Genomic DNA, 27,206 nt, shown 5'->3' with positions numbered 1-27,206 from the left:
GCCAGACTGTATGGTAAGAATATGTTTATTTTTATAAGAAACAGGCAGTCGGGGCGCGCCTGGGTGGCTCGGTGGGTTAAGTGTCCGACTTCGGTTCCGGTCACGATCTCACTTCCAAAGCGGCGGTATCACTTTGCGCTCCTACCAGCCGTGTATCTGAGTTCCTGTTGCTCCACACCCTCATCGGCATCTGGTGTTGTCGATGTTCCGGATTTTAGCCATTCTGAAAGGTGTGAAGTGGTCTTCTCATTTTAATTTGCATTTCCCTGATGACATACGATATTAAATACCTTTTCATATGTGCTGTGACCGCCATCTGTACATCTTCTTTGGTGAGATGTCTGTTCAGGTCTTTTGCCCATTTTTTAATCAGGTTGTTAGTTTTCTTTTTATTGAATTTTAAGAGGTCTTTGTATAGTATGGACAACAGCCTTTTATCAGATTATGTCTTCTGCAAACATTTTCTCCCCGTCTGTGGTAGGTCTTATTATTCTCCTGACTATCGTTCACAGAGCGTAAGGTTTTCATTTTAATTCTTCTGGAAAGAATACTTACTTAAAGCGAGAATAACCGTGATGTTTTCATAGCGCTTTACAATTTACACAGTCTGATATCCACTTTGCAGACTGCCTGCTGTAATTCACGACACTGCAAAATGTGAGAATAAGAACGAAGCCTGTCTGTTCAGTGTTGCAGCCCAGCCCTAGCTAGACCAATGAGTCCTGACAAACGCCTGTTCAAAGAACGCATCGGCTTATGAGGTCAATAGCGAGTTACTGCTTTCATTTTCCAGATGACCAACCTGACCATCAGAAAGGTGATCTGTCCAAATCTCATGGCTAGTAAGTGGCAGAAAAAGATGAAACTAAACTTTGGTCTTCTAGCTTCTGATCTCCTGATTTTATCATATACTTCCTTGAACTTCCCTGCCTAGAAATTAGCAACTTCCACAAATTATTTCAGGCCACAAGCCACTCGGTAATTTCCTGTTTACTTAATTAAAGGGACTAAAATATTTGCTGCCTAAATGGTCACTCCCAGACACCAGATAAGCATTTCTTGTGAATCTGAAAGCAGTACAATTTCATAAATTCCCATAGTGTGACTGTCCTAACGGGAGGAACTTTCTCTTTAAAAATGAGAGCAATAAAGGAATCAGTAAAAACATTCTGTATCTAAAAAGTCATCCCTCTGCCAAAAATGGAAGGGGGATCCCCAAGGCCACTGATGTCAGCTGAGCAAGAAATCATTTCTCTTAAAGTCTGTTATCTAGTGTATGATCCTCTAGAGTCGCTTAAAATTCTGCCAACACTTTCCATTGCCACAACATACAAAACGGTTTCGACAAAGGCAAGGGAATGAAATAAAGTCCTCACAAATTACATATTTCTAAACTCTGTAACTAGATGGGATATCCAGAATTAGCGTGTGTTCACTGCCTTCGGAACCCTTTGCTGAGTGCCGGACTCGTGTGCCTAACTGGCTCATGAACATCTCCACGTTGATGTCCTACAGAATCCCAAAATGCTGTACAAGCGCGAACAGGAATTCATTTTCACGTTAACTCAAACCTGCACGCCCGTGTGGAGAGGCATCAATCACCGAAAGGGAAGCCCACGCAGAAACGGGGTCATCCGTGGCTGCTGCCTCCCGCTACGGCTCACCCAACACCAGACCTTGTCACTTGCCTCTTCCCGGCGCCCCTGAGCTCCGACTCTCCCGTTTCCCTCCTGAATTAAACAAGCGACAGTTGTTGGGTTTTTTTTTTCTTTTCTGCTTTCAGGCTCGCCTCCCACCCTCGAACCTGTTCATCACACCACTGCCAAGTGATCTCTCTGAAAGAAAGATCTGACTGTCCCTCCTCCTCCCCATCATCTCAACATAGAATCTAGGCCTCTTGGCAGGCCACACAAGGCCCCGTGCACCTCACTTGTGCCCTCCCTTTGTGCTCCGGTCCGAAGGGACTACCTGCGGTGCCCATGGCCCTTCCCCACAGGTGGTGCCACCGCTCTTTGCTTTCAAACCCTTCCGCCCTTTGTCCCCCCACCCAGAGCAAAAGCCACAGGTCACGTGATGAACACCACCTACCCCGCTGGCCTCATCCACTACGCCACCCTCTCACATATTCCACTCCCCCAACTACTCTGGCTTCCTGCTGTTTCTCAGACGTGCCAATCATACTTGCCTTTGGGGGGGGGGGTGCATTTCCTGTTCTTTCTCCCTGGACCATTTTTGTCCCAGAAACTTACATGGTTTGGTCCCTCGCTTCATCCGGGCCTGTACCCAACTGTCACCTTCGAAGTGAGACGTCTCTAGCAACCTTAGCTAAGATTGCAATCACTTCACCACACTAGAGGCACACACACGCCCTTGGCTCTTCCCTGCTGTAGTTTTCTCCTCAGCATTTACCACCATGTTATAATTGTAGCCTCGTACTTTCTTTTCACATTTGAGAGAGAGCGCGCACAAGTGGGGGAGGGGCAGAGAGAGAGAGAAGGAGAGATTGAGAATCCCACTCCACACTATCAGCACGGAGCCCGATTTGGGACACGAACTCACGAAGCGAACCGCGAAATCGTGACCAAGAGCCGGACACTTAACTGACTGAGCTTCCCCGGACACGTGTGCTTATTCCTCGTGTTTCCTGCCTGTCTCCTTCTGCCAGAATGTATGACCCAAGAGGACAAGGGCTCTACTGGGTCCCGCGCACTGCTGTATCAATCTCCAAGGTCCAGGGCAGGTCTGCCTTATAGTATGTGCTCAAAAAGATTTTGGAATAAGTGAATAAAAACATATTAACTCCAAATCAATCCTTCTGGATGCAGACCGGGGGAAGATCATGCCTCCCTCTGTGTTCCCACAATACCCTAGGCATACCTCAGTCACAGGACTCTTCACGTAACTCAAACGTTGTCTTTACAGAAGTTCTTTGCGGGTATGAGCAAAGCCTTTTCTCTCTTCATTGCCTGTGCTGAGTTAGTGTTCAGCAAGTACCTCTTGAACAAAAAAACACAGCATCTCTACCAGTGTTTTCTTGTTAACACGTGCACAACCAACAAATGCTCCCTGCTCAAGTAAGTTTGGGGAATGCTGGGCTGAAAAGATTCGACAAACGTGCTTCTATGCCTTGGGGTATCTCAAATCTTTAATATGCTCATATGCAATAGGAATCTGTAAGAGAAGCATCTAGCATACCATGTTTTCAAACGGACTGGGCCTGGCACCACCTAATGACATCCTTTGGAAGTTCTGGTTTATGACACCTATTCAGGAAAATGCCCGTTCAGGCTGGATGATCTGTAGACAAAGTACCAGGTTCGAAAGGGTATCTATCCAAGCCTATCAGTTGTTTATTTTGAATACGAGACACGATCAAGTAGAGCCAACTAATTTTTGTTTCTCCATCTGGCCATTCATAGTTTAAAAGAAATATTCCAGGAGCGCCCGGGTGGCTCAGTTGGTTGAGCTCCCGACTTCGGCTCAGGTCGTGATCTTGCAGTTCGTGGGTTTGAGCCCCATGTCGGGCTCTGTGCTGACAGCTCGGATTCCGTGTCTCCCTCTCTCTCTGCCCCTCCCCTGCTCACACTCTGTCTCTCAAAAATAAACATTAAAAAATAAAAGAAAAATAAAAAATATTCCAGTGTGATTCCCACCTCTGCCCACCCAAATCCCTCCCTTTCCCTTCCGTTATACAGAGATCTAACAGGGACAGCATGTATCACCAAGAATATGGGAGTATATACTCTCGTCCCTTGCCAAAGTCACGCCAGCATTCTCCAAGCACAGCGGCTACTGCTGAGAACCACGTTCTGCTAGATACTATAGAAGGTGACAAGGATAAATAACATGTGGCCTCTGCCTTTAATGCTTAACCCTATTTGGGAAAAAAACAAAAACCAAAGACCAAAAACCATGCCATTGACTATACTTCTGTAGGAAGTTCTTTTAGTGTTTTGTTTTGTTTTGAGAAAAGGAGACCACGCAGGCAAGCAGGAGAGGGGCAGAGGTCGAGAGACAATCCCAAGCAGGTGCTGCACGGTCAGCGCAAAGCCCGAGGTGGGGCTCAAACTCAAGAACCGTGAGACCACGGCCTGGGCTGCAATCAAGAGTCAGACAGTTATCCGACTGAACTACCCAGATGCCCCGGAGGTTCTTAATTTATCAACAACAAAAAAAAAGACACAGAAATTGAGGACCGCATACTTCATCTTTTGCCAGCTGCTGCAAGCCAACAAGTGACTGAAGAAAATGGGAGAAACTATATTTTCCTGATGAACGAGACTAAAATGTTGCAAATTACAGTATTCAGTTTTGCAAACAGCAACTTATTTGAAAAGCTTAATTTTACGTGCTCTTGGAAGTGGCAAGTCCATTAATAGCGAAACTAAAATCATTCTGAATTGAAGACCACGCTGAGCTAAGTGTAATTTATTCATTCTTTACTGACAAAGGATCTACTTATGGATTTATTGGTACCATTATGAATTCGTGTCCAGGTATGTCAGGTTGGGAAGTATGCCTCTAAGCTGCCGAAGCAGTCAAAATTATGCATGGATTTTCAATTGTATTCAAAAGCGACGATTTACTGGCAACAACCACCGTTGTCTGATAGGAGTCCTTTCTGTAGAATAAGAAACCAGTCCTAACAAGGTCCTTCAGAAATTTTAGTGCGCACCCCTAGCACCTCGATCCTGATTGGTCGAGATTCTGGCTTTTCACTCACCACTAAAAATAACAAGGCTTCTTGGAAAAATGATTCTAGGGCTGAGGGTGGATAAGGCCAAGAGGAGCTTAGCACACCTTTTGCTGTGCTTTTCTAAAAACATACAGGAGTACTCAGAGAGGGGCAGAGACATGTCAAAAGGACACAGGGGTCTGCATGAAAGGACTCCCACTGCCCAAATCTGGGAAAATGTGAGCATCAAAATAAATAAGAAAGATAATGGATGATAGCCCACAGAATAAAATGAGAATCCCTGAGTTCAAGCTGATTGAATGAATGAATGACAAGGAAAGAAACGAAAGCACTTACAGCAGAATTCCAACTAATAAACGCAGAATTAGGGAACCACCAAAATCACCTTTCTGCAACCACCACAACAGCAAGTGTTTGGGGCAAGAATCATCAACGGATGTTAAGACTAGTGGAAAGCAGTGGATGAAAACAGGCTATTACAAAGTCTCAGTAGGTTTCCCCACAGATCCTTACCAATTACAGGAGACACAACTTTAGCTACGGAAATCTACGGACAAAACGCCAACGTGATGGAAAACAAAGCGTGAGCGAAGTCACCATGGGCAGTTATGGGACAAGCAGAGAATGTGTGCTTTGTGAACAAACGTACTGAGAAGGACGTACCATCACTCCGTCACAGTCTTGCCAATTTCCTAAATCTAATCATGAGGAAACCTCAGGAGACCCAGACCAACGGACATTCCACAAAAGAAACGGCCAGTTCCCTTTTCAAATATCAAATCATCAAGTCAAAGAAAGACTGAGGAACTACTTCAGGCTCAAGAAGAGAATTAAATATATATATTATACTAAACATAAAATATATAATATTTTAAAAATGCTAAACATACACATAAAATATTAAATATATATGTGTACGTGTGTGTACAGGAGAAGGGAGGGCAGGAGGAAGAGTCTCTGAGAAAAAGAATATGTAGGTGAAAGTTTGAGAACTCGTTACTGTTTTGATCTTTTTAGAAGTCTGAAGTCATTTCAAAATAAGGTAAAAAAGAAACCTTATTGTGGTGTTTGCAGTCAAGTCCAATGACCATTGAGTTCCATGAAAATACCAAGTTATAATTTGGGGGCCCTAAGGATTTTCCCCCCTTTTATTTATTTTTTTTTTAATTTTTTTTAACGTGTATTTATTTTTGAGACACAGAGAGACAGAGCGTGGACGGGGGAGGGGCAGAGAGAGAGGGAGACGCAGAATCCGAAGCGGGCTCCAGGCTCCGAGGCATCAGCACAGAGCCCGACGCGGGGCTCGAACCCACGGACCGCGAGATCGTGACCTAAGCCGAAGTCGGACTGAGCCACCCAGGCGCCCCCTTTCCCCCCTTTTAAAGTTTTATTTTCCTTCTGTGAAAGCAACCCATGCTTATCATAAAAAACACAGAAAACACGGAAGAGTAAACAGTAGAAAGAAATTATGGCGCCAAGCCCAATCCATCTACTGCTGACACTCCGGTTTCTTTCTTCTGTCTTCGTTGTGTTGACCAGTCTGTGGAAAAGCCAAAAAACCTAGTGAACACCTTATGACTGAAGTGTCTCTGCGAGTATAAAATATACACTCATGATAGAAAACCTGGAAAACTCAGAAAAGTAGAAACGTCACCCACAGGCAACCATGGTGAACTTTTCTGTACGCTTCTTCACGACACTCTTTCTAGCATTTCATAAGAACTAAGATAACAGAAGCTGACTGTTAAGCATATTCAGTTTACTCAGGAACTATTTCATAAACACCCCCTCCGCACCGGGTGCCATCCCAGTCGCCCAAAGGAACGCGGCAGCGAACACAGCCACAAAGCTGACGTCACACACAGGTCACGTGATGACACGCGCTGTGAAGAAAGTGAGACAGCGAGGGCGCAGAGAGTGGTAGGAAGGGGGTGCCCCGTAGGCGGTCACCAGAGGCCAGGGAAACGTACGCGGATCTCATCTCAGGGAGGAACCTTCCAGGCGGAAGGCAGAACCCCAGCTGGTGTGGGAGGGCGGCCTCAAGGAGGCCAGTGTGGCTGGAGTCCGGTGAATGGAGGGAAAAGTGGGAGAAGAGCGCAGGCAAATCAGTTCCCTCCCTGTGAAGCGGGGTGATGAGTGGCGTGGGGAGACCAGACCGGAGGCCGCTGCTGCGCACTGAGCAGGGACACCGTGGGGGCTCAGCCGTGGACATGCCAACAGGTGTAGAGATGTGCTCCCTACTCCGAAGGTACACGGTAGGAGAGAAGGGGGTCACAAATAGAAAAGAACTGGCGGGGGGGGGTGCAGGGAAGAAAGAAGAATGAAACAATTCTGCTTTTGACATGTAGGGTGTGAGATGCCTCAGAAAGCCAAGTGAATCAGGGGAGCCTGGGTGGCTCTGTCGGTTAAGTGTCGGCCTCCCGATCTCAGTTCAGGTCTTGATCCCAGGGTCGGGAGTTCAAGCCCCGCGTTGGGCTCTGCGCCGGGTATGAAGCCTACTTTCAAAAACAAAAACCCGAGCGCAGATACCTCGTAGGCAGTTGTGTACATAAGTCTGAAATCTAGGGAAGAGGTGAGAATTGAAGACCCACGTTTGGAAGTCATCGGCGTAAAGACGGTGTTTCAAGTCATGAGATCGCCTAGTGAATGGGAACAGCCAGAGAAGAGCGTCAGTGACCGAGCCCTGGAGCGTTCCCACGTGCAGAGGTATCATCAAAGGAGACTAATAAAGAACAGCTTGTGACGGAGGAGAAGCACCAGAGCGCGCTGGCCCAGAAGCCAGGTCAAGAAGTTTGCTCCAGACTCGAGACTAAGCACTGGGCTTGGCAATGGGGAGGCCCCTGGTAGTGCGGACAAGCACAAATTTTAAGCGTAGATGGGACAAGACTTTAATGGGGACAAGAGAAAATGAGGGAAGTGAAGGCAGCGGAGGAAGGAAGGGTCCTTTCAACGTATCCTGCTGTGAAGGGGACCAAGAAATGGGGAAACGGGTAGAGGACGGTTGGAGATTTAAGTCGAGAGATTTCTCCATATTTTACTATTTGGCAGAAATGATGGAGGCAGGGAGGGGAGAAAGATACTGCAGGAAAAAGAGAGGGTGAACGCCGTCCTGGAGCGAGCAGGAGGGTCTCGGGTCCGGTGTGTCTGAAAGAAACATCAACAGTCACCATTTGAAAGGAGGGTGACCAGCACATCCGGTTTCTGTCTGGTATTGGCCGACTGAGCCGGCAGAAGGGGATGCCTGGTTCTCCTCTGGCTGCTTTCCTTTTCCAAACGAAGTAAGAAACAAGTCGTCAGCTCAGAGGGGAGGTCTGAGGTGGAAAAGGTACAGAAGAGACACCCTAAGGGCAGGGAAACGGATTAACGAAGCAATTACAGCAGGATCGCAGAGCAACATTGAGGGCTCACCTGAGCAATGTGCCCACGATTTTAAATCCCTCTTCTTTTCCAACATAAGCATTTAAAGGTGCAAATTTCCCTCTAAGCACTGCTTTAAGTAAATCCCAGAAATACATGGTTCATTATCACACATCAGAAACAGTTTCTAATTTCCTTTTTGATTTCTTCTTCGACCCAGGGATTATTCTAAAAGATCCTGCTTCATCTTCTGATATGTGAGAATTCTCTTAAAAGATTATTATAATTACCGTCTCATTACCACCATACTCTTCAGGATGTCGATCTTTCAAATGTAGCATTTTATGGCTGAGCCTATGTTCATCTTGGTGAACATTCCATGTGAACATTAAAAGAATGTATATTCTATAATTTGGGAGTTGAGTGTTCTATAAAGGTCAATTAGATCAGATTGTTTAGTAGTGTTGTTCAAACCACCTACAAATCTACATATATTTTAAAGACAGAGAGTGTGCAAGCAGTGGAGAGGGGCTGGGGGAGGGGAGGAGAGGGAGAGGGAGAGGGAGAGGGAGAGGGAGAGGGAGAGGGAGAGGGAGAGGGAGAGGGAGAGAGGGAGAGAGGGAGAGAGGGGGGAGAGAGAGAGAGAGAGAGAGAGAGAGAGAGAGAGAGAGAGAGAATATGTCTTAACCAGGCTCCACGCTCAGCACAAAGCCCGACACGGGGCTCAATCCCATGACTCTGGGATCGTGACCTGAGCCAAAATCAAGTGTGAGATGCTCAACTGACTGAGCCACCCAGGCGCCCCAAACCATCTATATTCTTACAGATTTTTGTCTATTTTTTTTTTAGCATTCACCGAGAGGTTTTTGTTAAAATCTGCAACTGTCATTCTTCATTTGTCTATTTCTCCCTTTTGGTTCTATTGTTACGCCACGTTCTTTTAAACTAAAATGTAGAATTGTGAGTTCTTGACAAATGAGCTCTTATCACTATGGAACATTCCTTCTTTCTGTTTGATACTTTATTTGACGTTAATATACCCACATCAGCTTCCTTCTGCTTTATGTTCACATGGTATAGTTTTTACATTATTTTCTTTAAATCTGTGTCTTCATCCTTAACAATGCATGTATTTTAGTCTTGCTTTTTTACCTAACCTGATTAAGCTCTGCCTTAAATTTTAAGGGGGTATTTAACATGTTTCCATTTAATGTAATTCTTGATATGGCTGGGTTTAATTCTATCACCTGGGTATTGGTTTTCCATTTGTCCTTTCTGTTCTTGGTTCCTTTCTTCTTCCTCTCCTGCCTTCTTCTGGGAAAACCAAACGATTTACCTTGGGGTTCCATCTATCTCCTCTGTGTGTTATCCTGGAGGTTACCGGAAATTAAAATAGGCATCCTTAACTCATCACAATGTACTTTCAAATAGTACAGTATTTCAAAACCAATGTAAAACACAGCAACTTAGGTTCCATTTCCCCACTTCTACTCTTATAGCTGTTACTGCCATATATTTTAATTTCACGGGGTATGAACTCTACAATAAACTTTCAGCAGTCAACAGCCTTTGAGCAAAGAGATACAAATATATCATTTTAATGCCCATTTTTCTTTAGTCCCATATTTACTCCTTCTGTTGATCTTTATTCCTTCTTGCAGATCCAGGCTACCATCTGGTATCGTTTTCATTTAGCTTAGAGTTTTTCTAGCATTTTTGGTAATGGAGATACACTGAAGATGAATTCTCTCAGATTTTGTCTAAATAAAATATGTCTATTTCATTTCCATTTCCCTTCATTTCATTCATATTTCATTTCTGGTCTTGTGTCTGATGAGAATCAGCTGTCATTCTTAACACGGTGCCCGCCCTATACATAATGTGTTTTTTTCCTCTTATGATTTTCTCTTTACTTTCGTTTTTTCAGCAATATTACTAGGATGTGACTACATGGGATTTTGTGTAATTTACACTTCTGCAAATTTGCTGAGCTTCTTGAACCCGCTGGTTGATATCTACCATCAATATTCAAAAATTCTCATCCGTTATTTTGTCTACCTTATTTTTGCTCTCTCCTCTCCTTCTGGGACTCCAATTACATACGTATTAGACCCTCTGGTATTAGCCCGTATTCTGGTTGTTCTGTTCTTTTTTTTTTCTTTTTTATCATTCGGTGTCTCTTGTGAATTAGTTTGAATAATTTCTACTGGTTTGTCCCCAAGCCACTTCTGCTTGTGTCCGTTCTGCAAGTAGGAGCATCAAGTGAATTCCTTTATTTCTGATACTGGCATTTTCAGTTCTATTTATTTTCTCTATAGTTTCCATTTCTCTGTTGAAATTTCTGGGGTGCCTGGGTGGCTCAGTCAGTGAAGCGTCTGACCTCAGCTCAGGTCATGATCTCACGGTTCATGAGTTTAAGCCCCGTGTCATGCCCTGTGCCGAAAGCTCGGAGCCTGGAGCCTGCTTTGGATTCTGTGTCTCCTTCTCTCTCTGCCCCTCTCCTGCTCGTGCTCTGTCTCTATCTCAAAAATGAACACTAGGGGCACCTGGGTGGCTCAGTCGGTTGAGCACCCGACTTCAGCTCGGGTCATGGTCTTGCGGTTCACGGGTTTGGGCCCTGCATCGGGCTCTGTGCTGACGAACAGCTCAGAGCCTGGAGCCTGCTTCAGATTCTGTATCTCTCTCCCTCCCCCGCTCCCCTGCTCATGCTTTGCCTCTGTCTCTCAAAAATAAATAAATGTTAAAAAAATTTTTTTAATAAACACTAAAAAAATTTTTTTAGAAAATAAATTCTCTATTTCTTCATGTATGTCAGTCACCTAGTTTTTTGATCTATCCTCCAATATATTTTTTTAACTCTTTCTTATAACTTCAATCTCTGCTGACATGACCCATCTGTTTTTGAATCCTGTCTGCTTTTTCCATTGGCATCCTTGACATATGAATCAGCTCTTTTAAATTCCTGGTCTGATAATTACAACGTCCCTACCGTATCTGACTTTGGTTCTGAGGTTTACTCTGCCTCTTCAAACTGGGTTTTTTACCTTTTAATTTCTTTTTCTTTTTTTTTTTTTTTTTTTTGGTGAAACCCAGACATGCTGTACAGGGTCAAAGGAAACTGGGATACGAAGGCCTTTGGTGACGTGTTGGGAAGGTGTGGGGGGAGGGAAAGTGTTCTAGAGTCCTATGCCCTTTGGTTCCAGCTTTACTGATGTGTAACGGACAAAACGGTATATATTTAAAGTGTGCAATGTCATGATTTGAAATACATATACTTAGTGAAAGGATTAGCACAATTGATTAACATACCATCACCTCACAAACCTTTTCTTTTTTTTCTTTTTTTGGTGAGAACCCCTACCATCTACTCCTTTAGCAAATTTCAAACATACAATCCAGTATTTTTAGTTATGGTCACCATGCTGTACATCAGATCCCTGGAACTTAGTCATCCTGTAACCAAAAGCTAAAGGCTTGTACCTTCTGACCAGCAACTGCCTGCTTCCCCTCCCCCACAGCCCTCACCCGGTAACAACCATTCTACTATTTGTTTCTAGGAGTTCAACTTTTTTTTTTTTTTTTAAAGATTCCGCACATAAATGAGATCATACAGTCTTCTCTGTATGGCTCATTTCACTCACCATAAAGTCCCCCAGGTACATCCATGTTCCAAATGGCAGGATGTCCTTCCTTCTCCTTGCTGAATAAATACCCCATCGTGTCCACGTATATTCCCCATCTTCCTATCCCTTCACCTTCCTATCACCTTCACCTTCCTATCCCTTCACCTGCCCTATGACCCGGTGTCAGTCTTTCAGTGAGCCTAGGCCCCCGGGTCTCACTCCGCTCCCCGTTAGATGAGAAAGGAAGGCGAGAAGGGGCTGGAGTAGGTGGCCCATCAGTTTCCTCTGATGGAAACTCAAGGGGATTTTGCTCTAATGTTTACCGTGAGAACAGAAGGGCACCTGACAGTAAAACTCATGGAAGTGTGGAAGCCCCACGAAGAATGGACCCCCCCCCCGAGCTTTTAACTCTCAAACTTGTTCTCACTGAGCCCTCAGCAATTCACCAGTCTCTCCACACGTGGGGCCAGTGGTTTGAACTGTGACCTCTGTTCTCTGACAGATCGAAGAGAAGCTTCTGGGTTTTCAATTTGTTCAGCTTTTTCTTGCGATTTTTTATCACCAATCATTTCTGAGCCCCTTCAATGCCAGGTTGGAACCTGCAAGTCACCTTCAATATATTTTTCATAGCATTTTTCAGCTACTCCAAAACTGGGGTCATCTGTGGGTCCTGCGGCCACCAGTTGCTTTTTCTCTTAATTATGAAGTCACATTTTTCTCCTTTTCTGAATGTCTTGTATTTTTTCACTGGACAAGGTATGTAGAATAGCAGAAATGAGATAGCAAATGTTTAGTCTCATACAAGGGCACGCTTGACAGAAGAATGCTACTTTAGGCCGCTGATAATAACAATCGTGTTCCTAATGTGGGAGTGAGCATAGCAAAATTTTAGAATATTAAAAACCTTTAAAATCTTCCCTCAAAGTTTTTAGATGGTCGGCTTTAGTAAAGCAAAACAATTAGAAAAACATCTAGGGATGCCTGGGTGGCTCAGTCAGTTGAGCGTCCGACTCAATTTCAGCTCAGGCCATGATCCCAGGGTCATGGCATCGAGCCCCATATCAGGCTCTGCACTGGGCGTCAAGCATGCTTGAGGTTCTCTCTCTCTCTCTCTCTCTCTCTCTCTTTGTCCCTCTGCTCCTCTCCCCCACTCCTGCATACTCTCAAGAGAAGAAAGAAAGAAAGAAAGAAAGAAAGAAAGAAAGAAAGAAAAAGGAAACCATCTATAAATCACATAAGCCTACATACTCATGAAACAGGAAGGATACAGATGATAAACCAGAAGTTCAATGATAGGACTAAACATACAGATTTGGCTGGACTCTCCAACTTGTGTTCCTATGAATTATCTTACATTTAAACTCTGCTATGTAGAGGTCCATCTAGAAAAAGGAGAAATGAAAAACAATCTAAGTCATAATTACTTCTATAACGCCTGTAAGGAAGTATTTCTGATATTTCAGGTCAAACGATGCGTCCACAAAGTGCTTGAATTCCTAACAATCCTGCCTCTCGGGAGAGGGGCCTCTTACACTTGCCTCCAATTTGCTGACAGAACTTTTATCTCCTAGTTTTCCTAAGTATACATTGCTCACCTCCCTTCACTGGCTTTCTGTTTGAGTCCACAAGAAATGCAAACATTTATCTCAGTTTGAAGCATTAAAATTTTTAAAGTTCTTGCTGTTTCTTCCAGTCAACCTCTATCCAGATACAGCAGTACGTTTTCTCCTAACATAAGCCTTTTAACCCTGGCCTTACACTGCATGGAAATGTACTTGTGATCTATTTCTTGTACCTACTGCATTTGGGTATCTCCCCTTCCTCCCCCATATCCCCCTACAAACATCTTAGAGATCTATTTAGTGCATGCCTTCAAAATATTTAGATCTCTATTCTGAATAGAACTACACTTGATATAATCAATTAATCTAACTCCAAATTTTAGATCTGATTAGATAAACCAAAGGTGAGCAAGCCCTTAAGGTAGTATTTTTTTAATTTTTTTTTTATATTTATTTATTTATATTTGAGACAGAGAGAGAACAAGTGGGGGAGCAGGAGACAGAGAGACAGAGCGGGGGGGAGGGAATATCCAAAGTGGGCTCCAGGCTCTGAGCTGTAAGTACAGAGAGCCACACAGGGCTCAAACTCACAAACCATGAGATCATGACCAGAGCCAAAGTCAGACACCTAACTGAGAGCCACCCGGGTATCTCCCCATTAATAGGTAGTATTTTTTATGCTGACCTAGCATTTGGTTTGATATGAAACAGTATGCATCACAAGGATTATTAGTAAAAATATTAATCATTTATTAAAATCTTTGAGAAGTCAACAGATCTCCTTTCTCATTCATGCAATTACCTGAAACACTGAAATTAACAGAAAAATTGATTTTGTAATAATTTTTTTTAAATAATTTGTTTAATGTTTATTTATTTTTGAGAGAGAGAGAGACAGAGCGTGAGCAGGGGAGGGGCAGAGAGAGAGGGAGACACAGAATCCGAAGCAGGCTCCAGACTCCGAGCCGTCAGCACAGAGCCTGACATGGAGCTCGAACTCACGAGCTGTGAGATCATGACCTGAGCCGAAGTCGGATGCCCAACCGACTGAGCCACCCAGGCAGCTGATTTTGTAATAAGTTTTTAAAGGAGAGGTATATTTAAAATGAATGGTGTCTCAAAAAAAATTTTTAATACCAAAAATAACCAGAGATGTATATACTGGTTTATACAAGAATTTATGACAGTGTCACCCCTTAACAAAGAAACAATTTATATGTCCAACAGTAGAAACATGGTTAAATAATTATGGTATATCAATATAATAATCTCTAGCCATTAAAAACTATGTCCTAGAAGAATCAACAAAGATGCTTACTATATATTGAGTACAGGCTACAAAACCATATGTATAATAAGATACAATTTTTATGAAGATGCATACAAGGCATTACCGATTACCTTCTCTGATTAATGAAAATTTTGCAATTTTTTTTTCCTGTGTGCTTTCCTGTGCTCTGTAAGTTCTCTGTATTATCTCATTAATGCCCTCTAATACAAGCAAAAATCTTGGGGTGGGGGGTGCTGCACTAAAGGTCTGATCCCTTTCTTTGTGACATCCTGGGAGGCTTCTTCAGATGGGAAAAGAAAGACCATTATTATCACAAGAACAAAGAGAAAAGAAGTAGTAAAAAACAGCCTAGAGGTATTAAAGAGGATTTATGTCATCCTTGGCACAAATGTCCTATATTCCCATGTCCTTTTTAATGCAAATTATATTAAAATTACATTATAATATCAGTAGGAATTTGATTGCAAGATACTGTAATTTTAATTGAGCAACTAGCTGATAGGAACAAGAGTACTCAGATTATTAATCAAGCAAAATGATGAAAAAGCACTGATTTAATTGCTACACTAAACTGTCATTATTTGAAGGAAAAAAAGTCAATATTCCATAGTTAGAAAACCAAGTAACACACTATTAACCAAAACTGTTTAAAAAAAAATTTTTTTTTAACGTTTATTTTTGAGACAGAGAGAGACAGAGCATGAACAGGGGAGGGGCAGAGAGAGAGGGAGACACAGAATCCGAAGCAGGCTCCAGGTTCTGAGCCGTCAGCACAGAGCCCGACGCGGGGCTCGAACTCATGGGCCGTGAGATCATGACCTGAGCCGAAGTCGGACGCTTAACCGACTGAGCCACCAGGCGCCCCTAACCAAAACTGTTTTAAATAATGGCTTCCCTGTCTCCTCCCACTTCCCCCAGATCACTCCTATTAGAAGTCAGGAACACACAAAAGAAATAAAAATCTGAAAATTACTAATTCTTTATTGGAGAAAGCTTTGATCTTTTAACTATAAGGCGATTCAAGTTACAAATCTGCTCTTGCGTTTCAGTGACTGTTCTTAAACTCATTACAATAATCAATATTTTCTCATTGAAAAGATTTCAATTCCCTGAAAAGCCTGGTTAAAAAAATCTAAAGCAGACAAAATTTCTCACCCTTTAAAGTCAAGTGTCTCATCTGGATATAATGGGAACACGGTACTTGGTAAAAACCTACAGATTTCCCAAAAGTTATGCAGCATTTTAGGGGCTTCAGAGGTCTATTTGGTATCCGGGACCACATTCTTTTCTTGATTATGCCAAGTCAGTGATACCTGCATGATGCTGAACTGCCCCAGACACGTGATGAGAATCAGAATGATCTGGTGAAACGGGGCCTGGATTTCTAAGTTTTCCTTTTTGGAAAAGAGCAACCAAATTCCTGCGGACTCCTGGTCTGTTCTTCCTCCCTCGCACCTACTGGAGAATCAGTTACCCTGGACCATCGCAGAAGGTCGCCCAGGGCAAGTCTCTGCTGTTCAGGCGCATAGGAGTGTGTGTAGGGTCAAGGCAAATCCTTCAAGTTCCCATGGGACTCTGCCCACCGTGGCCTTTGTAGATGGAGTCCAGCCTCTCTCTATATGGTTCATGAGAAGTTCAGGTGATGTTATCACCCGCTCCTAACCTGGGGAACCCCCACGAGGGGTGGTCATGGCGTGTGGGACGGTGGGTAGGGAAGCAGGGAAGATTAAGACTTATCTGGGCCTACTGCCTAATGGGATAAAAAAATAGATTCCTTTTTGACTTTATCTTGGGAATTAATACTCAGTACAAGACTTTTTTTTTTTTAGAAGACTTCGAATGACAGATTCATGCATTCCTAAAACTTCATTTTAAAAATACCTGATGAAGGATTACAAAATTAGAAAATAATATAAAAACGTAATTTTTAAATTCTGATTCTTCCTAGCAAGTTTAGATCATAAAAAATTAGATCAAAAAATATCTCCTGTCATATAGTTCGACTCTGTGCAAGCCCCCCACAAAACGGAGTCACCCCAAATGGAGCGGTCGTTTATTACACGTGTGAGTGCTAGAGCATCGTCTTGGTAAGTGCATATGCTTCCTGTTCTAGGACATCACCGCCAATTACATATGCTTTTAAAATTCCACGCAGGTACCAAGTCGATTTTATTTGCTGTGCGTTGCACCTAGGGGATCCCGAGTGAACAATCACTCATGAATAAATCACTGGTAACCGACAACGTGCTATTCTACTACCAGTAAGTAACTAGGTGTATTAGTTTCCTACAATTACATCCTTGGTCTACGTATCACTATAGTCCCCTTTCCGGAAGTCTCTTTGGGCCGCAAGCATGGATCACGAGGAAGGGGAAGGTAGCGGGTGTGCTCTGAGGATGCCCGACCACCGCCCCCTGAACCGGAGGGAAAGCTCCCCTGCGCAGGTGTAGGGACCAGGTGCTGCCTCCGCCAGGCTGCGACCTGCGGTCTCTCTCCCAGTCCGCTCCCGTTTCTGCCCATGCTTTCGCCTGCCTTCACCAGCTGGCTTCCTCTGCCTTCTCTTAAACTCTGCCCACAACCCCAGCTTCAGCTTGCGGGTGGCCATCACTGCTTCGGTCCTGGGGGACACTTCAGCAGCAGGTCCCGTAACAACCTAGCGAGCTCGCCGTGTTTCTTAGGTCAAACTTCCTGCAAGCACAGGGCTGACCCGGCTCATCGTTTCAATGCGGATACACGGTACCAGATTCTCTAGATCACATTGCGAGGGCACACTCCAATCATCATTCTGGGGGGATTCCTAGCGCCTTGTTTTAAAGCTCCCCAGGTGATTCTAGCAGGGACAGGGCTGGGAGCCACTGGGGCAGCCTAACTAAGGCTGACTGTCCTTGAGGCCGGTCGGTGCCCATCCCTGGGTGGATTAGGTGGGTGCAATGAAACCGAGCGGTCAGAAGTCTGAAAGGGATGTCACTGGGCTAAATCAAGGTTTTGGCAGCGCTACGTTCATCCTGGAGGCCCCAGAGGAGAATCTCTCTCCTGGTCTTTTCCACCTTCCAGAAGTGGCCTGCGTTCCGCGGTTTATGATCTCTTCTGCCATCTTCTAAGCCGGCAACGGCTGATTCAGTCTTTCTCACATCACATCGCTCTGATGTGGGCTGTTCCACCTCCTCCTTCCACGTTTAAAGGAACCCTGGGATTGCACTGGATAATCCAAGCTAACCTCTTTCTTAAGATTAGCTGATCAGCAACCGTCATTTCCCCATCATGTCACATAGCGTATCCACAGGTTCCAAGGATTAAGACGCAGACATCTTTAGCGGGGCCATTCTTATTCTGCCTACCATGAGCAGACTATGGGGAACAGAACATAAAACGTGTGGGGTTTACTTACAGACACCATAAACATGACCAACAACACTATGCTGAGTGTTATTACAGCATGAGATGCAGCCTGACTACTAAAACTTCAACGATTTATGTTGGTTTCCATCTTTTACACTCTCCGTCAATAGACATTTCAGCCATAAAAACAAGAGACCAGAGTGTTCTTACAAAAATATTATGAATTCAAACAGAAACATTTCTAGCCTTCGATAATTTACCAGCTATTTTCCTGCAATTATACCAATTTATACATTTTATCAACAACCGCTACTCAAAATCAATTGTAATTAGTTTAGATTCCAAAAGATATCTATTTTGAAACAGATTTTAAGTAATTTTCAAGTTACTTTTGCCTCAGCCAATGATTATAGATATATGAAAAATACAACAACACTGTACAATTCTTTTAAAGAAAAAATACTTCTCCAGAATGTTTCTTCTTCAAAATTTAAATAAAATTACTTGAGTGTTTTTATTTTTTTTAATGTTTATTTATTCATTTTGAGAGAGAGAGACAGAGAGAGAGAGACAGCAAGTGAGCACCAGCGGGGGGGGTGAGGGGCACAGAGAGACAGAGAGAGAGACAGAGAAAACCCAAGCAGGTTCTGTGCTGTCAGCACAGAGCCGGACACAGGGCTCAAACCCATGAACTGCGAGATCGTGACCTGAGCCGATATCAAGGGTCAGACACTTAACCAACTGAGCCCCCAAGGCACCCCAGAAAGTACCTGAATGTTCTTAAAAAGCATATTTCTATGCTTGAGGCTACCAGTAGGTGAAATCATGGAGGATTTTCTAATTATTAACAGAGCTTCTGGAACATTTTACTGTGAAAACCCGTCACCCAAATGCGGTGTAAACCATCTAAACCAAAAAGGAGTGGGACAAAGTAAGATAACAAGATCATGATATAAATGTAAGAGTTAGGGGAAAACATTCTGACTTCAAGAAACTGTGAAGGAAAATGCATTTTCGTGAATATCTGAGTCTTAAGAAATGAACTATTTCTTAGGTGTTTCACCTTCATATTCAAAATTAAAATAACAGAAAGTCCTTTCTTCCTTATATTTGCTTGCGTTTATATACCTGCACATGTAATACATACACAGTATTGTATATGTAACAGTTTATCTGTTGACCTCAATTTGGAAGTTGGTACCTGCATTTTAGTAAGTGAAAATCAGCAAATCTCACAATTTTTTGGCTTTAATCGTCAATTCACTTGGAGCATTAGTTAATCAACAAATACTTGAGCACCTACTCTGTGCCAGGCATGTTACAAGTGTTAACAAGGTTTTAATTTATCCCGTTAAAAAGAAAAAAATCAGTCCTGTCCAAGCTTAACGAAGTAATTCACATTTTTAAAAAAAGTACCAATCATGTAATCCTCATTTAATAAGAACCGACACTACTTTGAATCCACAATTCAGTCTTACCTAACAATCTGTAAATGGGTCAATTTGAACTTTACGTCTTCAGCACATAAAGTTGGTATCATAAGACCAGTGAGTTATTTCACTCTGGGAAAATCGGGAGGGGGCGGGGGTGGGCTCTTTCCTTCAAAGCTGCGGTCTCTTCTTGGGACAAAACTAACGACTGAAGTGAAACCAATGTGCTGACGTTAAAGTTCGTCACATGCCATCGGTAATCAGAAAAAAGTGTTCTAGACGGAAGACGACTTACTTAGACTGCTGAGCTGGCGTATGATAGCAGCAAGGGTACTATTGGTTACACATTCAAGTTCACTGGTAATCCCCTCCGGCAGGGCTCCCCGGCACAAGTGCCGGGGTTCGATGTTCCTCTTCACTAAAGGCATGGCTCACGATCTGAAAATCAAAAAGACATTTTTTTAAAAGCTCACAGTCACATTTTAAGAAACTTAGAGTTTTCATTATCCTTTCTACGTGAGACAATCAGCTAGAAACACAGCAGATGTCGAATTAATTTCATAAAAGTTTATCGATTGCCAAGATATATTTAGCATACAACCCGACTTTTATAGAAAGATAATGTAAGCAAGATTTCCAGTAAAGTATGAATGACTGAATGCATGCATTTATACTTTCCCTCCCTCTCTACTAACATGATGAGAGATCAAAAAGGCATAAGCCCAGAAGTGCTAAGGGCAGGAAAGGACATAGCGGTCCCAAACTGGACAGAGCCTAATCAGATGAAGACACAGCCAAGGCCATACCCTGGAGGCCAATGAAGGGAGAAAGGAAGTGAGCCCACTGCCCACCTTCCCCAACAACAGCTCAGGAACAGAAGGTGACACGTATGCATGAAACGGACAGAGGTGGGGGAGGAGGGGATGGCTTCCCCAGTGGGATAAGCTAATGAACTAGATGAACCACAAGGATCCACACGAAGGAATATGACAACAGGAGGACTAGCTTTTAAAAATCCATTTACAAGTTCCTTCTCCCTTCCTGGGCTGCCTCCACTCCACCCTACCCAGCATGTTTTACTTTCTGGTGAACTCCAGGATTTGGACTTGAGACACAAAGCAGAGCTAAAGGTTGGGGTAGGAAATGCACTGAGACCAGGGGTATTCAATCAAAGTCTACACTGAATGTAAGATGGGGCTTCTCCCCACACCCTCGTTCCCTGGCTGGCTTCTCCACGTGGCTCCCAGAGCCCTGGCAGCCTGGTTTTCACTCCCACCCAAAGAGACCGGGACATCGCTCCCTGGGAATACTGGAAGAGAGATCTACAAACATGGGACACTGGGCCAGGGCTTCCCCCTACGGAAAATGCCGACCAGGTCACCTACCAGTTACACCTGCCAATAATCTCTCCCTGCACAGTTCCCACATGGCTTTTAATGCCCCGGACATAAGAATGCACAGTGAAGGATCACCAGACACTTCAGGAAAGCCTTCCCCAATGTAGGGAAACCTGGGAATCCCTTTCACTTCTCTCCACAGAAAGGACATTATAAATAACATGAAATCTCAACATTTTGTTGAAGGAGGCATATAGAGTTTCAAACCTACTACTTAGACAACCAACCTACCACTCATACAACAGTAGAAAATCCAGTGACTGGGACATAACCGTTATTTTAACAAGATCATCATATTGGCCAACTTGGAGGTACAGAAACACAAGAGCCTAGGATGTTGGTCAGCGGTCAAACCTGCCCTGAAGTGCCAATCTGGAATTCTTGTTATGGGAGACAAGTAACATCCTCTATGTTTAAACCACCGTAGTTGGGCTTTCTGTTATGTGGTGTGAAACTTATTTCCAACTGGTACAACAACTGAATGGTACGCTGTACCTAAAGATCCTGGAATGTGGTAAGCATATAATAAATCTTTGCCTTTCTTCCTCCTTTAAGACTTTTGCTCATATATCTAATAAATACTTACAGAGCACCTACCACCCACCCGGCGGTGTAGGAGGTTGACGATCCAATGGGGAGTCAAAGCAGACAAGGAACCCCCCTTCCCATTGAAGCTCTATTCTACGAGGGAGAGAGACATTGACCCGACCGCGCAGGTTAATGAATTCGGGGTTAGAAAACCGTTTGTGGGGTCAGGGTGCTCAGCTGTCTAGAGTCACGGACAAGCTCCTGTGGACGCGGGACCTGAAATCTGAAGGGTGAATAAGGGTCCTGTGTGGTAATGTGGAGAATGAAGCAAAGGAAGGCAAAGGGGGGTGAGAGCTGTAAAGGAAAAGTTCTGTCCAATTATCCAACGTTCAATCGACTATTTCTGCCTTATATCCATGAAGGTGGTCGTTCAACACACTGACCCTATTTTCAGATTCAAATACTACTCCCATTGACGCAGGCGCAATGCCTACAGCACATCCCTTCACCTCTCTGTGCCTGTTTCCTCCTTGTAAAATGGGGAGAATACACCAGTCCCTACCTTAGAGAGTGCGAATCTAATGAACGATTACATATATTAATCATTTAGAACAGCCTGAAATATAGCAGCACTAAAAAAAATGTGACTGATTATTAATTTAATGACATCTTATATGTTGTTATAATGTTAACTATTATTTCTATCATACTAGTGAAAGGAACGGTTTACTAGCCGACGATAAGGCTGAACCACAAAAGATAACAATATTCGCATAGAAATTATGTGAAAGAAGATGTACACACTCAAGGAAGGAATGCTAAAATATGAAAATTCTAGAGGTCCAAGTCTCAAGGCAAAAAACAAGATTTACTGTGAGTTGTCATTTCTTTCTGGAGCCACATTAGAACAACAGGACAGGATGGTAACTAATCACAATAAAATGAACTAGAAAGCCAGAATTTGTCATAAGGGAAAAAGAGAAAACTCATTAACAAACTTAATAAAAGCATAGAGTGTGGGAAAGAAAACTACTGAAAACGGGGACTCACTCCAGGGAAGTGAGAAGGAAATTAAGCAACAAAAACCATGATATCCATAAAGAAGCACGGAGCGATCGGGGGTGGGGGGTGGAGAGGGATGTGGTGGCAAAAGCTTCTAAGGACGGCACAGATAAGCTAGCGAACCGGATGTTCTAGAAGACTCTGAATTCGCGGGCGGCCTGCTTGTAACGCCGATTTGTGAAAGTGGCCCAAGTGTGAATTAGCTTTTAAATAATTTCTCAAAAGAGGGATTTATGAGAGTTTGGGGTAAATGTAAGATTTAGGAGCTGAAGGCTACGCATATAACAGGCCCCTCCTGCACATTCGTTCTGTGTTCATCCAGGATGAAATGTGACTCTTTACCCGTGTGTTTCAGCCTCTGACATGCCCAGCAACCTTCCCGGTACACCTCCCCCAGCCCACCACCACATCTCTTACGATTTATTCAAACGCATAGAAATCTAATCATCCACGTATCACAGAGGTCCCACCAACATGTCCGAAACACGGCCACAGCTAGGTAATACCTCCCTCCCCTCTTTCCCTGGACTGGGTCCCCAATATCGGATACACCTGCCATGCATCAGGGCATATGTGGGAGCTACCACCGGCTGTCTGTTTCAAGGGAATCTTGAAAACGCGCACAGAATCTTCCCCGTGTTCTCAGTCAGAGGTGCTCAAGGCCCATTCTGATACCCCCCTCCTCCCCCCCCAAAGGCCCTCAGTTTCGTATTTAAGACAGCCCCCTCTTGTGTTCACACAGTGAACTGTTGGCTGAACACGGTGGGTCCCGGGAGGCTCCATGGGTACTGCGGCCTCACCGAAAGGGCTCACCTAGAGGCTTGCTTAAGGCGTTATTAGGGCACCAAAGAAAAAAAGCTTAAGTCTAAGCAGGTGTAGTACCCACATCTTTTATTTCTGCATTCCGATGCTTTGATATCTTGGAGCCAGACGGAGGTCCCTGGAGGCATCGGTCCTCCAGGGATTAGACAATTCCTAGAGCTGGTAAACTCACCCAGGGCCTCGCCTCTCATATGCAAACCTATCAGCCCACAGCCCGCACCTCCTCTACCCGCTCTCACACCCCACGCCACCGTCCAACTGCCCCAGTCACCCCAGGACCAGGTGCCAGACAACCGGGGACAACATTACGCCCCAAAGCCTGCTGAAATTACTCAAAGTAGCCAATCCCAAACCTGCTCAGCCTGCCTTATCCATCCTTCCCCACAGAAGCCGCGATAAAGGCTCTCCATGCCAGCTTCCTCTTTCGCTCTGTCTCCAGGTACCCCCCAAACCCAGTGCTTCCCCCCGCGCAGTCTCCTCATCTTGGGATCTGTAACGTTTACCTTATGGTATCACCTCCTGATCTGCCGGCCAGCCCGTATGTCACCTTTTCAATTAGCATACTGTATTTAAAAAAAAAATTTTTTTTTAATGTTTATTTATTTTTGAGACAGAGCGAGACAGAGCATGAACGGCAGAGGGGCAGAGAGAGAGGAAGACACAGAATCGGAAGCAGGCTCCAGGCTCTGAGCCATCAGCCCAGAGCCCGACGCGGGGCTCGAACTCACGGACCGCGAGATCGTGACCTTAGCCGAAGTCGGACGCTCAACCGACTGAGCCACCCAGGCGCCCCAGCATACTGTATTTTAAGACAACAGGGAAGTCTGAGGATTCCAAGGAAGCAACATGGCAGCGATGTATCTGTGTCCCTGCTTACCATTGCAAGCGAACTGCAGGAGTCTACGTGCCTGGCCCCAGGCAAGGACTCCCTCCCGAAGTGGACTAGAAGCTTTCTGAACTCAGGGACTGAGCCTACAAGTTCTGTGTGTCCCACACCGACTTCCAGGGTCCCCAACACAACCTGAGCATTGAAAAACCGTCTGCTGGTTACACGCCGACACGTGTAGGCAGACACGTCTCTGTTTGGCCCTCTCCTTGGGCACTGTGTCTGTTGTTGTTCCAGTATTTCAGCCCTAATGAATCCCAGCCTTCACTTCTCACGGTCGTTATACGTCTCTTTGGCACCCCCACACTTGTCTAAACACAAACGATACAACAGGGGGCGGAAACGCTACTCTCCTCTCAACTTTAGAAAAATGGCTTTGTAGTTCCTTTGGAAAGTTCTAATTACCTAGCAATGACTGTCATGACTTCCCGATTCAGGGTGAAGTACCCTAACACGTGAATTTTCCCCCCGCCGGCCTTTATTTTACCTGACGCTAATCCAGTTTTGAATACACTGAACGGCAGGGTAGAGGTAAAGGGGAAAACGTTGGGTCACTCATTACTCTTGAAAATGCTCCGCAATGACAAAAACGGACACGTAATGAACTAACCCAATTAGTCACCAACAAATCACTTAAGTATGCCTCTCGATTCCTTCGCTTGAAGAACTAGGATGCATCCGGAGCATTCTTCAAAGTCATCCTGTGCGCTAAGAAAAAAATCAAAGACTGCTAATCATACGTTTATGGATTTTTAGACGTTACGTAAGGTATTGCTATTAAACCTGTAGTTCGCCCAACCTTTCTGGGAAATGTTTCAATTTAGAGACAGACAACCTGGTTCACATAACCGTGAACTAGATTCCAGACGCGGCTGAAAGCAGGCCAGAGCCCTTCCCTGGGAATTCGGAAGTGGGACCCCACACCCAGCTCAGCTGCTGCTCTCTCGAACAGCAGGCATGGGTAACCCCTCTGCCACAGGAAGTGGAGACTGCCACAGTCACGGCCAAGAAATGAGAACGAAGTCCCAGACAAACTGGCAAAGCCAAGAGGCAGACAAGGACACCCCAAGGCTTTGCCCAATCCTCAGAATGCACGGCCAACGAGGAGAGGACACTTCTACCCAACCCCCCACTTCACTGGGCGGGGGGTCAGGCTTGCATCCCGGTCTGATGCCTCTTTCGGCCTCTTCTCGCCTCCTCTCTTTCCTTCCACACCACAGTTCCCGTAACCAAACCCTCGCAGGTATGACCCCATCTTGATGGCTTTCTCTCGAGGACCCAGACAAATAGGAGCGGCTCTGGGAGTGGTTTAAGAAAAACGGGTAGTAATCCAGGGATACGGGCCTCGTGCACAGACCACTGTGCAGGAGAGGAGGCGGCCGTCTTGAAAGGACAGGCGTGAAGAGTCCTGCCACAAGACTGTGGTTCACCTGCTACGGGACTGAGCCGTAAGCGACCTGGAAACTGTCCGGTGGAGGGAAATGCCACGACAGGAGTAACAGTGTGGACCCGTGGAAGATCCAGAAGGTAAAAAACATCTACAACAACAGCAGGGTTGGCTCGTGGCTGCTAGCCTGCACTGATGGCCTGCGTAAGGGTAATGAGGGACCGAAAGCTGTTAACAAGCCGTTAATGGCTAAGTGAGAGAACACCGGAGCCTTCCTGGTGGGTGTAAACCGGTCCTCATCAGTGACCTGTAGTGACCTGAAATGGAACTGCGGACTGGACTGCGTGACAGCTACGGAGCTCAAGATGTTCGAATGCTCGGTCAGAGCATCCTGTTAGTATGCAGATCCAGGCTGCGGTTTTCAGGGATCCTGAGAACTGGAACACGGACTCCTGACGGATGCCCATGAGGATGCTGGGCGCAAACACTTCCCCACCACCCCCCAGCTCCCTCCGGAAGTGGTCAGCACACCACTGGGGGATGCCGCACAGGCCTCGCCCCCACGGCTGGCAGGTGACCCGCGCGGGCTGCACACGTCCCTTCCCGCGTGCCAACGGGGGAACTGGTGCCGGGCCTGGCGGGGGAGACTGACATCAGGCAGCCCGGGGAGGACCAGCAAGCGGTGGGTGGCTGTGCCCCAGAGACACAAGCTTCGGGGGGAGCGTGGAAGACAAAGCGTGGGAAGGCCCTGGATGTGGCAACTCTGGTGAAGCTTCTAGGGGCGTGGCAGTTGGGGGCATGCTGGGAGAGCCCCTCCTGAGTAAAAGACACATCCACAAAGAAGGAAGTACAGCGCCCATTCGGCTGGGTCGTGGGGGCAACGCAGCTGGGATGCTGCTCTGGCCCGCAGACCGGGTGGCACAGCCGCTGCCACCTGGGAGTGGGGCCCAGAGCAAGAGGCTTTCTTTGCAGTAGGGCCGGGCTTGGCACAAGTGGCCCGGATGTTTAGGCCGTAGGATCCAGTGACCCTGGATGGTACGGAGGGGTCCGTAACGGGAACAGGTGCAGTAAGGAGCCCCTGGCAAGCGCCAGATGGAGAATCAAGCATATCCCCCTGGGATTCTGAAGTAAGGCCACGCCATCACAACAGAGGATGATATGCCCTTTGAGAACAGCTCCAGGCGTGTGCATTACCAGGCCCTGGTAGAGGTCATCAACAGCAAGGGCAGAAGCATCCAAGGCCGCCCCCCCCCCCCGCCCCCACCCCACCGGTGAGCTGGGTTTGTAGGTCAACCGGTCCACCAGGGGATGGAAAGGGCACTCCCCAGAGTGAGCCAGCGTGGAAGGCACAAGTGACTCCCACGAGCAGGAAGTCCAGACCTCCTCCACATCCCCCACCACAGCTGCCGGCGCAAGTCCATGCCCGTGCCCCCGGCGAAACGCCGACTTGTATGTCTAGCGGGCGGAGCGGGGCAGGCACGAGCCTGGATGACAGACAGGTCAGCCTGACGTCAGGGACGAAAGCAAAGAGCGCCCATGGCTCTGTTACAGCAGCAACTGGGGACTGCCCTTGAAGACACCGGAGAGGAAAACCTTCCCGCACGCGGAGGTGCGACACGACAGTTCACCCCACTTCGTGCGGAAAGGAGACGGAGCCTGAGCTGAAAATCCAGATGCCTGGGCTGCCTGCTGTGTGGTCAGGGGACGAGAAGGAAAAGAACGAGAGCAGCAGGGACAAGGAAGTCTGGATACAAGCATACGGGGCAGGCACTGGGGAGCGGGCACAGTGGGAATGCTCCTGGATCGTGTCAACACCCCCCCCCGCC

At 45.5% G+C, this 27,206-nt stretch overlaps 1 protein-coding gene across 3 annotated transcripts in view; it reads right to left on the bottom strand.

Moving 5' to 3' along the window:
- Positions 1–27,206, bottom strand: part of WASF3 (WASP family member 3) — a 132,661-nt gene that overhangs the window by 24,272 nt on the left and 81,183 nt on the right. For all 3 annotated transcript variants that reach the window (XM_049646754.1, XM_049646752.1, XM_049646753.1), the window contains one exon: positions 19,594–19,736. In XM_049646754.1, the coding sequence (XP_049502711.1) occupies positions 19,594–19,726 (133 nt within the window). In that variant the 5' untranslated portion in view covers positions 19,727–19,736. The remainder of the gene's footprint in view (positions 1–19,593; positions 19,737–27,206) is intronic.

The sequence above is a fragment of the Panthera uncia genome (genome assembly GCF_023721935.1).
Source record: "Panthera uncia isolate 11264 chromosome A1 unlocalized genomic scaffold, Puncia_PCG_1.0 HiC_scaffold_16, whole genome shotgun sequence".
Classification (NCBI taxonomy): Eukaryota; Metazoa; Chordata; class Mammalia; order Carnivora; family Felidae; genus Panthera; species Panthera uncia.
Note: the sequence above shows the minus strand (reverse complement) of the source record. Positions and strands in the feature narration are given on the sequence as shown.